At 56.3% G+C, this 12,114-nt stretch overlaps 1 protein-coding gene across 5 annotated transcripts in view; it reads left to right on the forward strand.

Moving 5' to 3' along the window:
• Window positions 1-11,197, forward strand: part of Ndnf (neuron derived neurotrophic factor) — a 32,238-nt gene extending 21,041 nt beyond the window's left edge. For 3 of the 5 annotated variants that reach the window (XM_021734036.2, XM_005336507.4, XM_078022173.1), the window contains 3 exons: window positions 2,236-2,424; window positions 7,991-8,115; window positions 9,184-11,197. In XM_021734036.2, the coding sequence (XP_021589711.2) occupies window positions 2,237-2,424; window positions 7,991-8,115; window positions 9,184-10,577 (1,707 nt within the window). In that variant the 5' untranslated portion in view covers window position 2,236 and the 3' untranslated portion in view covers window positions 10,578-11,197. Of the gene's footprint in view, window positions 1-2,178; window positions 2,425-7,990; window positions 8,132-9,183 lie in introns of those variants that run through there. The other 2 variants (XM_040293352.2, XM_021734038.3) reach the window with 2 other exon arrangements.
• Window positions 11,198-12,114: the final 917 nt, after the last annotated feature.

The following is a 12,114-nucleotide window of genomic DNA, read 5'->3' on the forward strand; positions in this document are numbered from 1 at the left end:
GACAGAGTGGAGCCCCTTGAGGACGGCTGACCTGGAGTGGCCAGGGCAGGGGTTGCCCTGACCCATCCACTCCACAGTCCCGGGAGCACAGAAGGCTACCACTCCTGACCGTTTCCAAAGAGACTTTTTTTAATTGTCCTCCTCTGCAGTCAGGAGGCGGCGTTGTGGGCATGGTGCGTGCGACACAGAGAAGTGATTTTATTGTGCTAACACAGGTATTTTTATGAACATGTGATTAAGGGTACAGACGGGAGCTGAGGGGCCAGAGAGGTGGTGAGCAGAGACCCACCCAGCTCAGCCCATCACATCCTCTGCTTAGAGTGCTCAGCTGGGCGTGGCCACCTCTTGTGGACAGACCCTTGCTGATGGCTGTAGACACCAGGAGCTCCCACTTACACCTGCCCTGAGTATCCAAGGGAGAGGCCATTTCTGGGGGGCCCGGCAGGAAGGGTCGTGCTCAGTCTCAGCAGCTCCGTCCCTCTGTGGAGTTCGTGGATCTCTTGCCCACCACTGAGCCCCGGCCCCGGCCCTTTGCAATTTTCTATTTTGAGACAGGGTCTTGCTACGTTGCTGAGGCTGGCCTCAAACTTGTGATCCTCCTGCCTCATCCTCTCAAGAAACTGGAATCACAAGTGTGCACCACTGTGCCCAACTTTTCACATTTTCATCTTAAAGACAAATGCATCCTTTCAAAAATATTTAAAGTTGTCTGAATCTATTTTTGATAGCATTCAAAGAAAGGCAAAATTAGAGTCAAATGATGTGTTAAGTAGAGGTTAATTAGTTGTATCTAAAATAGTGTCTATTTAAAATAAGACTGGCATTCACCTCATCTTAAATTGCTGCAAATATTTATTTGCATTAGAATTTTCACTATTTAAATTACTAAAGTATAGAAATACCGCATTTCTCTAATGATTGAATTCCCTGATGTGCTCTCTCTGAGAGCAAACGTGCCAGCTCCTCAGAGGCGCAAAGCCTGGTTGGGGCTCCTGACAGCCCCCCAGCCCGGGGTGAGGTGGGAGACAGTGGGCTTGCAGCTCCCCTGCGCAGCAGTAGAGTGGCCTGCAGTGCTGGAGACCTTGGTGGGGGTCGGTGAACTGCTGAGGGTAACTCGGTGAAAGTCCTCAGGACGTGGGACCTCCAAGGCCCGGCTGCTCTGCGAGTGGAAGCCACGCTGACTTCTGACACGGTGGGGCTTGACATGTGCCTGTGGCGGGGGGGAGTCTGGTGGCCTATACGCGGAGGCATCAGTGATAACTTGCCTTGTGGTTTTGCACAGATTACCTGCGAGGGAGTTGGATGTCATAATCTCTAATCATAAAATCATAACAGATTTTCATAAATCTGATATGAAAATCCAGTCACGGAACCAGCAGAAGACTCTTCAGAATCCTCAGTCAAGGTTTTGTACAGGGGTTGAGTCCAGGGTGCTTTACCACTTTTCCACATGCCCAATGTTTTTGTTTGTTTTTTTTTTTTGGTCTTGAGACAGGGTCTGCCTAACTTGCTGAGGTCCTTCTGCCTCAGCTTCCCAAGTAACTGGGTGTGTGGGGAGTACCAGGGGCACTTAACCACTGAACCATATCCCCAGCCTGTTTTGAATTTTTATTTAGAGAGAAGGTCTCATTGAGTTGCTTAGGGCCTTGCTAAGTTGCTGAGGCTGGCTTTGAATTTGAAATCCTCCTGTCTCAGCCTCCTGAGTTGATGGGATTACAGGTATACGCCCCCACATCCAGCTTCAAATTTTAAGGAAGAATAAAATAATCTGTGTAGTAATTTTCTGGCTTTGGACAGGTCTCTGTGACTTATGTTGAAAATAATAGTTCAACCACATCAACAGGTTATAACTTGACTGCTGAGGTGAAGTCCAACTCACCTCTGGTAGCCTTGTGTCAGCTACAAGGGCTGACCCTGAATGACCGCCCTAGTTGAAGCGTTACACGTAGACCGAAGCCACCTGTAGTGATCACCGTGGCTTCTGCCATAATTGAAGTGGGAAGTTAATGCGTCAAATGTCTAAAAATCCTTTGAGCATCTGAAATTTTGGTGAATTCATTCTCAACATCATGAAATAGTTGGGGAAAAGCAGAGGGCAGATGCTTCCAGAGCGTGTGTGCCTGTCGGGGATCTGAGACACCCACGTGTGGCTCAGGGCCACCTCTGTGCTTGCTGCAGGAGGACGTCGGGGACGGCTGCCTGCAGAACTAACACCGCCGCCTCTCTGTTGCCCAGGATGGTGCTGCTCGGCTGGAGTGTGCTGTGGCTGCTGCTGCCTCTTGGCTCCAGGGCCCAGAAGCTGCCCACTCGAGATGAGGAGCTTTTCCAGATGCAGATCCGAGACAAGGCGTTTTTCCACGATTCGTCAGTGATTCCAGATGGAGCCGAGATCAGCAGCTATCTCTTCAGAGACACACCTAAAAGGTACCCTCCCTCCCTGCAGCAGCAGCTCTCTGTGAGCTCCTGGGGCCTTCTCCCTAGGGAAGTGCCTTGCAGATCCAGCCCGGATGGTTGCTCCCATGAGAAAGAAGGGTGGCCAGGGTGGGCTGAGGGAGGCCGCTGATCTTTGCTGACCAGGGCCTCCTTTGGGTGGAAGAGGAACCTTGGCACTATTTCACGCTCCAGGAGGATTATTTTCTCATTTGCAGGACTGTAAAATGCAGTTCTTTGAATATATATGTTGCTTCAAGGGTTTGCATTGAGGTTTACAAGGATTATGTTTATTTACCAAATATGATCCAATTTTGAGAGAATGAAATCAAACAGTGATTAAAAATTAATACTGTTCATTTCCTTTAGTCCAACATCATCAATAAATTGGGCTCACATGATAGTCTTAAATATTTCCACCCTAAGAATTTACAGATGTGTGTGCACACATCACATAAATATTAGGTAATAGACCAATTGTTAGGGGACTGCCCCAGAACCACTGAAACACACCAAGGCTCAGCAGAAACAGTTCGTGGTCAGGAAACCTGACAGTGTTCTCTCTGCGCAGAGAGAACGGCAGCAGACCTCCTCCGAGCTGCAGGTTTATAGGTCAGAGTCTGGGTTATGCATCCGGTGGGCTCAGGTGGAGAGCAAGCTTCGGAACCTCAAGGACACCCAGGCGAGGGGCAGGGGAGCCAGTGCATGGCCACCGGCTCCTGGGGCTGGCGGCCCCTGTACTTGGAAAGGGAGCTCTGTGGTCGGGGTGCAGGAGGTGTGGTCCGCCTCTGGGTGAGTGGGCTCTTGCAGGAGGGGGCGGGGTGTGGGAGCAGGGCACAGTGTCTGGGCAGAAGTGGGGTCAGCTTGACTCAGCTTCTCAGTGAACCCTGGTCATGATGACAGGGAACACGGACTTGATCTATAGTTGCTCACTTTGCCATTCTCCAGCCCCTTCATAGTTCACCTTGGGGTAATTACATTTCAAAACCAGTTTCTCCTTTGACGCTGTGACACCTCGCCTGGCATTCCAAGAGACAACACTGTCTGGTTCCACCATGATCCCTTTCCAGAGATCACGGAGGACGAGGCGCAGCGGCGGTCCTTTTAGTTTGGAGGCAGCCCCTCTGCTGAGAGCCCTGTCCTGTGGTGGTCACTGGGAGGGAGAGCAGGGGAGCGGGTTCCCTGTGGTGACGAGAGGGGGCAGGAGGGCGGAAGGTGGGGGTGAATTTGTCCCATGTACTCTGCTCTGGCACCAGTGCTCCATGGTAAATGGAGTCCACACACAGCAGGAAGGTTTGGGTACTTCTCCTTGCATAATGCCAGAAAAATCACTTGGTTGTATCTGCTTCTTTGTAAAATAGAAAGACGCAGCTGCGTGTATGTAGTTGGTGCCCTCGGTGCAGCCTGGGCAGAGGATCAAAAGTCTGCTCTGCAAAAAGTAGGCTGAGCTTAAAATCAAGACTGCTGACCCTTCCCTTCAGAGAGGGGAGTGGTCCATGAAACTCCCGGCATGTCAGCAGGCCAATCATCTGGCGGTTCTCTCTGGCTGGTTGTCGGCTGTTTTTCAACTAGCTGTTTTGCTTTTCTAGGGTCCTCAGTTTGTTTGTTTTCCCTTTGCCCACCCCACCCTCTAGCTCCAAACTCCTCTCTGGACAGTGAGGGGAAAATTTCACTTTCACTCAATTCTGTATCTCAGAGAGAAGGGATTCCAGGGGTGCACGTCCTCAAGCTGGACTACTGAGGTGCAGACGGTGCTAGGGCTCTCCAGCCAGGTCACTCTTCAGTGATCCCCTCCCTGGGAAATGCCCTTCCAGGCCTGAGCCCGCAGAGGTCTGCTAAGTGCTGGGAAGTCTCAGTGGGCCTCTGGGAGAGGGTATCGTCACAAACTGCAGCAGGTGCCCCGAGAACCAAGTGCAGACCCCTGGGGTCCGTGGGGAACCTGACCCTGTGTGGGTGGAAGACAGAACAGCCAAGGAAGAGGTGGTCTCCAGGAGACATGGGTAAGGCCTCGCGGCAGAGTGGGGAGGGGTCTGCAGGTGAGGCCAGCCCTGGGAGGAAGAGCCTCACCATGGAGGAGGTCCCCCACAGAGGCCCAAGGCAGGAATCTGCATGTCCAAGGACAGCGAGGGGCTGTGGCTGTGGCAGAGCGTGGAGGGTCTCGGGAGACCTTGCGGCTGCAGGCTCAGGCAAGGGGCGCTGGGACCTGGCCTGTGACCACAGGGTGGATCAGGCGTCAGATTCTGGGTCTGTTTGAGAAGTGGAGGCTGAAGTGTCTGCTGATCCATCCTGCCTGGAGGGAGGAAGAGGGTCCGAGGGACCATCCTCTGTCCTGACAGGCAGGTGGTCGGACTCCTCCTTTACTGCAAGGGGGACTGCAGGGGAGCTGACCTGGGAGAGAACCGGGGCCTGGAGTGGGTGCCTGGGTCTGGAGTGGGTGTCTGAGGCCTGGTGGGCGCCTGAGGCCTGGTTGGGTGCCTGAGGCCTGGTGGGCGTCTGAGGCCTGGTGGGTGCCTGAGGCCTGGAGTGGGTGCCTGAGGCCTGGTTGGGTGCCTGAGGCCTGGAGTGGGTGCCTGAGGCCTGGAGTGGTGTCTGAGGCCTGGAGTGGGTGCCTGAGGCCTGGTGGGTGCCTGAGGCCTGGAGTGGGTACCTGAGGTCTGGAGTGGGTGTCTGAGGTGTGGAGTGGGTGTCTGAGGCCTGGTGGGCGCCTGAGGCCTGGTGGGCGCCTGAGGCCTGGTTGGGTGCCTGAGGCCTGGAGTGGGTGCCTGAGGCCTGCTTGGGTGCCTGAGGCCTGGAGTGGGCGCTTGAGGCCTGGTTGGGTGCCTGAGGCCTGGAGTGGTGCCTGAGGCCTGGAGTGGGTGCCTGAGGCCTGGTGGGTGCCTGAGGCCTGGAGTGGGCGCCTGAGGCCTGGTTGGGTGCCTGAGGCCTGGAGTGGTGCCTGAGGCCTGGAGTGGGTGCCTGAGGCCTGGTGGGTGCCTGAGGCCTGGAGTGGGTGCCTGAGGCCTGGTTGGGTGCCTGAGGCCTGGAGTGGGTGCCTGAGGCCTGGTGGGTGCCTGAGGCCTGGAGCGGGTGCCTGAGGCCTGGTTGGGTGCCTGAGGTCTGGAGTGGGTGCCTGAGGCCTGGTTGGGTGCCTGAGGTCTGGAGTGGGTGCCTGAGGCCTGGTGGGTGCCTGAGGCCTGGAGTGGGTGCCTGAGGCCTGGTGGGTGCCTGAGGCCTGGAGTGGGTGCCTGAGGCCTGGTTGGGTGCCTGAGGTCTGGAGTGGGCGTCTGAGGTGTGGAGTGGGCGTCTGAGGCGTGGAGTGGGTGCCTGAGGCCTGGTTGGGTGCCTGAGGCCTGGAGTGGGTGCCTGAGGCCTGGAGTGGTGTCTGAGGCCTGGAGTGGGTGCCTGAGGCCTGGTGGGTGCCTGAGGCCTGGAGTGGGTGCCTGAGGTCTGGAGTGGGTGTCTGAGGTGTGGAGTGGGTGTCTGAGGCCTGGTGGGCGCCTGAGGCCTGGTGGGCGCCTGAGGCCTGGTTGGGTGCCTGAGGCCTGGAGTGGGTGCCTGAGGCCTGCTTGGGTGCCTGAGGCCTGGAGTGGGCGCTTGAGGCCTGGTTGGGTGCCTGAGGCCTGGAGTGGTGCCTGAGGCCTGGAGTGGGTGCCTGAGGCCTGGTGGGTGCCTGAGGCCTGGAGTGGGCGCCTGAGGCCTGGTTGGGTGCCTGAGGCCTGGAGTGGTGCCTGAGGCCTGGAGTGGGTGCCTGAGGCCTGGTGGGTGCCTGAGGCCTGGAGTGGGTGCCTGAGGCCTGGTTGGGTGCCTGAGGCCTGGAGTGGGTGCCTGAGGCTTGGTGGGTGCCTGAGGCCTGGAGCGGGTGCCTGAGGCCTGGTTGGGTGCCTGAGGTCTGGAGTGGGTGCCTGAGGCCTGGTTGGGTGCCTGAGGCCTGGAGTGGGTGCCTGAGGCCTGGTGGGTGCCTGAGGCCTGGAGTGGGTGCCTGAGGCCTGGTGGGTGCCTGAGGCCTGGAGTGGGTGCCTGAGGCCTGGTTGGGTGCCTGAGGTCTGGAGTGGGCGTCTGAGGTGTGGAGTGGGCGTCTGAGGCGTGGAGTGGGTGTCTGAGGCCTAGAGTGGGCGTCTGAGGCCTGGTTGGGTGCCTGAGGCCTGGAGTGGGTGCCTGAGGCCTGGTGGGTGCCTGAGGCCTGGAGTGGGTGCCTGAGGCCTGGTGGGTGCCTGAGGCCTGGAGTGGGTGCCTGAGGTCTGGAGTGGGTGTCTGAGGTGTGGAGTGGGTGCCTGAGGTCTGGAGTGGGTGTCTGAGGCCTAGAGTGGGCGTCTGAGGCCTGGTTGGGTGCCTGAGGCCTGGAGTGGGTGCCTGAGGCCTGGTGGGTGCCTGAGGCCTGGAGTGGGTGCCTGAGGTCTGGAGTGGGTGTCTGAGGTGTGGAGTGGGCGTCTGAGGCCTAGAGTGGGCGTCTGAGGCCTGGTGGGTGCCTGAGGCCTGGAGTGGGTGCCTGAGGCCTGGTTGGGTGCCTGAGGCCTGCTTGGGTGCCTGAGGCCTGGAGTGGTGTCTGAGGCCTGGAGTGGGTGCCTGAGGCCTGGTGGGTGCCTGAGGCCTGGAGTGGGTGCCTGAGGTCTGGAGTGGGTGTCTGAGGTGTGGAGTGGGCGTCTGAGGCCTAGAGTGGGCGTCTGAGGCCTGGTTGGGTGCCTGAGGCCTGGAGTGGGTGCCTGAGGCCTGGTTGGGTGCCTGAGGCCTGGAGTGGGTGCCTGAGGCCTGGAGTGGGCGCCTGAGGCCTGGTTGGGTGCCCGAGGCCTGGAACTCCCTGGAAGTCTTAGAGAGCACTGTAAGAGGTAGCTGTACCTTGGGTTCAGGTTCAGGTTGGCAGGTCACATCTGTTAGCACACAGGAGGGAAGCCGGTTTGGTGAGGTCACATGGGCATGGCAGACAGAAGGGGTGTGCAGACAGAGCCCGGCTCGGTGCAGAGGTGAGGGTCCAGTGGGCAGGGGAGCCAGTGGGCAGGGGCTGAGGTGTTGGACATCAGGTGGGTGTGCGTACAGAGAGCAGGGAGGTGAGAGGCCCTCAGCACCGCCGCCGTGCACAGGAGGGAAACCCCACTTTCCTTTGCCGTGGACCCAGCGAGCAGCTCCTTAGGGTCACTGCAGCAGGACACGCAGCATTTACAGCTGGGCAACATTGTGATCTTTATTCCCCGTTAAAAACCTGCCAACAGCCCTCAGGGGAAGACTTTTCCGCGTGTCTTTAAAATCCTGTTTAAATCATCAGTGTGTTAATTGAACAGGAAATTTTCGTGATCAAGGAAAGATAGAGGTGCGTCCTCCCACTGTCAGACAGGGACCTTCGTTTTCAAAACTGTCTCTGAAATGTGATCCCTTGTCCACAGGGGTTGGACAGTAGAGCCAGGAGCGAGCGTCTCAGGAGGGCAGGTCTGCCACACTGGGGCTTGGTGTCACCCCCTTGTTGGTGGCCACCCAGCTAAGCCCCTGCGACGCAGTCGAGGGTGACGGGAACGGAGGCTCCTCTGGCTCGCTGTCTTGGCGTTAGGTCTCCTGTACTTGCTGACGGTGCGTCTGGTCTGCCCTTCCCCAGGTACTTCTTTGTGGTGGAAGAGGACAATACTCCACTCTCGGTCACGGTGACGCCCTGCGATGCGCCCCTGGAGTGGAGGCTGGGACTGCAGGAGCTGCCCGAGGACGGCAGCGGGGAGCGCTCCGGTGAGCAGCAGCCCTGGTGAGGGCTGGGGAGACGGTGCAGCCAGGCAGCAGGGCAGCCTGGGTCCCGAGAAGCTGCAGCTGGAGAGGGAGAGGAGGGAGAGGAGGAAGGAGCCAGGAGAAGCTGCCGGCATGCTCTGCTGGCCCCGGTGGCTACTGCAGTCTGCCTGGACGGTAGGCCCCCCGGGGCTTTGAAAGCTACCCCGGCTTGGTTTCTCCCTCAGATGCCATGACTTAGCTGCCCTGGGCGGGTCCTTCGCAGAGTGGGGGAACGTGAAATCTCACACGTCTGGCTTTCGGTCTGCGGTGAGATGGACAAGGTTCCTTCCTGAGCTGGTGGTCAGGCCTTCATCAGGCCCTGGCACAGGCCAGCAGTGTCAAAGGATGGCCAAGTCAGGTGGCTTTGGTACTCCCGACACATCTGGACACTGAGCCTCGGCTGCTCGGACAGGTACTTGATTTTCTGGCTTAATGGGGTTGTCCACTCCTGCTGATGGCAGTGAGACCAGCGAGCTGAGCCCACACCCATGGCACACTCACTGTCCTGTGGGCAAGCTGACTGATGGTCAGGATTAACTGTCTCTAACAAGTTTGAAGCTCTGGACCTAACAATTATAGGTAACCTAAAAAATTATAGGTGATCTATACCTAACTAGATTTTCTGCTGAAGAAATAAATCCATACAAGCCACATACTTGATAAGGTGGTATTCATCATGGCCACACATCAAGCAACCATATTATTTTTTGTGACATCATATTGAAGGAGGAAAACAGGATGCAAAAACTAGTGGTTCGTCTAGATCCATTTGTGCATGAGAAGCAATTTACTAACCTCTGGAGAAAATAGGAGACAGTGACCCCCACTGCACTCGGGCACTGGGAGAAGGACGCATGGAGTAGACCACGGTGGTGCAGAGGCGGCCTCCCTGTGTCCCCTTGTGTACCGGCTCAGTGCTCTGTGAGGAGTGTGTGCTCTCTCTGTCGTGGAGAGCAAGGTGAGAACCCTGTGCACAGTCCAGGGCCGACAGACCACGTGACCTGTAGCCCCTGCTTTGCTCCTGTCTTGCAGGTGACTCCGAGCCCCTCGAGCAGCAGAGGCAGCAGATGACACACGAGGAAGGCACAGAGCTGTTCTCCTACAAGGGCAACGCCGTGGAGTCCTTCGCCTCCTCCAGTTCCCCCGCGGGTCTATACCAGTTGGAGCTCCTCTCCACGGAGAAAGACACGCACTTCAAAGTGTATGCCACCACAACTCCAGAGTCGGACCAGCCCTACCCAGAGCTGCCTTACGACCCCCGGGTGGACGTGACCTCCCTGGGGCGCACCACCGTCACGCTGGCCTGGAAGCCGAGCCCCACGGCCTCCTTGCTGAATCAGCCCATCCAGTACTGCGTGGTCATCAACAAAGAGCACAATTTCAAGAGTCTCTGTGCAGCAGAAGCCAAGCTGGGGGCGGACGATGCCTTCATGATGGTCCCCAAACCTGGTCTCGACTTTAGCCCCTTCGACTTTGCCCATTTTGGGTTTCCTCCCGACCACCTGGGCAAAGAACGCAGCTTCCTGGCAAAGGCTTCTCCCAAACTGGGCCGTCCCGTGCACCCCAGACCCAAGGCGGACATTCAGAAAGTCTGCATAGGCAGCAAGAATATCTTCACCGTCTCCGACCTGAAGCCGGACATGCAGCACTACTTCGATGTCTTTGTGGTCAACACCAACACCAACATGAGCACCGCCTACGTGGGCACCTTTGCCAGGACCAAGGGGGAGGCCAAGCAGAAGACCCTGGAGCTCAAGGACGGCAAGGTGATGGACGTGTTTGTCAAGAGGAAGGGGGCCAAGTTTCTCCGCTTTGCGCCTGTCTCTTCCCACCAGAAAGTGACCTTCTTCATCCACTCTTGCCTGGATGCTGTCCAGGTCCAGGTGAGAAGAGACGGGAAGCTGCTGCTGTCCCAGAATGTGGAGGGCATCCGGCAGTTCCAGCTGAGAGGAAAACCTAAAGCCAAGTACCTGGTCCGCCTGAAGGGAAACAAGAAAGGGGCTTCCGTGCTGAAGATCCTGGCGACCACAAGGCCCGGCAAGCAGTACTTCCCCTCTCTGCCCGAAGACACGCGGATCAAAGCCTTTGACAGGCTCCGCACCTGCTCCTCGGCCACAGTGGCCTGGCTGGGCACGCAGGAGAGGAACAAGTTCTGCATCTACAGGAAAGAGGTGGACGACAGCTACAGCGAAGACCAGAAGAAGAGAGAGCAGAACCAGTGCCTGGGACCGGACACCAGGCCCAGGTCCGAGAAGGTCCTCTGCAAGTACTTCCACAGTCAGAACCTGCAGAAGGCGGTGACCACAGAGACCGTTGGAGGTCTGCAGCCCGGCAAGTCCTACCTGCTGGACGTCTACGTCATCGGACACGGTGGGCACTCCGTGAAGTACCAGAGTAAAGTCGTTAAGACCAGGAGGCTCTGCTAGGTCCCGCGGGAGGGACCCCAAGTCACGTTACCTGTTGACTGACAGCTCCCACAGCCGAGAGAAGTCGTCACCTGTGCTTGTGCCACCGAAGGCAGGAGAGCCAGGGATGCTGATGTTTACAGAGCAGCAGAGAGACCTGCTCCAGCGCCCCAGGTCACCTCGTGTGCGTCCAACATGGCTGGACATCCAAGACACAGCCCGCCAGGGAGAAACTGCCGCCCCTCGCTCTGTCCACTGCATGAACTGCTTCTAAATTATTTTATTACCTAAAAGTCTAAAGTACGCCATTCATTGCACACATCCACAAAGGCAAACCATCCCTCTCTATAGACGCTAGGAGATTTATATATATATATATATATATATATATATACACATAAATTATTTTATAAAGTCTTGTTTTAAATGTCAGTGTTTCTATGATGTAAACTATTAAATTCTTTTGCTGTTAAAGGACAGATCTAATCTAAGTATTCTTAAGTGGACAGCCCTCTAGTAATTTACATATTAATATTGTAAATTCTTATTTGTTGAGTAAGAGGTTTAAATTCTGTATGTATCTCATGTACAAAGTCTACACACATTATATTCGTGTACATAAAATTAAAGATATTAGATTACGTACTGTCCATTTTTCCCGAGCAGTGACTCTGACGTATCCAATTTCTAATCTGACTCTAAAACTGAGCCTTTCTGTAGTTTGGCACCAAAATCGCCCCCTTTTCAACGATTAGAAGGGGACGCTGTGTCTCTAGGGTTACACTGGCCCTGGAAGAGCTATGAACGTGTGTGTTTCCACATTGAATGGCAGTCAGCAGTTGTGCATGGTCAGAGCCACGAGCACTGAGTTACCCTGTCACCCGCGAGCAGTAGCAGACATTCCCGCGACCCAGAGCACATCGCACCTCAAAGTGCAGGACCAGGATGTCCCTAGCACCTTCCATCTGCCCGAGTCTTAGCAAAACAATCATTTTGACCTTTAGCTGATGCGACTTAGCAAACAGCAACCAGGACTTAGAGCAGAGCACGTGTGCGTGCGAAGCTGCTGTTTTATAACAAGGACAGTTTGCTGCCCTTATCTCTGGTTTTTGTGGCTTTTCAAAAAGCAACTGGGTGTCAGATGCAATCTAGGCAACTAATAGCGGAAACTGTTTATCCAGTTCCACAGCAGGCAGTGCTAGCTGCCCCTGCTCCAGGGGTCTGTTCCCAAATCCCCAGGTGTCGCGGGGACCAAGAAGGGTCTGGAAGTCGCCGCGTCTGGCTGATCTGACTGCAGGGATTCTGTTACTGCCGTCATCTCCTTTTCCCATCCACAACCCCGGGGTGACAGATCTGAATGGTGCTGTTAGATGTCCTTTGCCATCTTTTGTAGAGTCCCCAGCTGATTAGGTCCTGTGACCACAGTGGGGACAATGTGACCCTTCCCTTCTCACTAACCCTGGTGCTGGCCTGGCCTTTCGGGTGCCATTTTCCTGAGCAGCATTCTGTAGGGTAGAATCACCACGCTACCGTGGTATGAGGGGTGTGAAAGCCCAGA

The sequence above is a fragment of the Ictidomys tridecemlineatus genome, chromosome 9 (assembly GCF_052094955.1).
Source record: "Ictidomys tridecemlineatus isolate mIctTri1 chromosome 9, mIctTri1.hap1, whole genome shotgun sequence".
Taxonomy (NCBI): Eukaryota; Metazoa; Chordata; class Mammalia; order Rodentia; family Sciuridae; genus Ictidomys; species Ictidomys tridecemlineatus.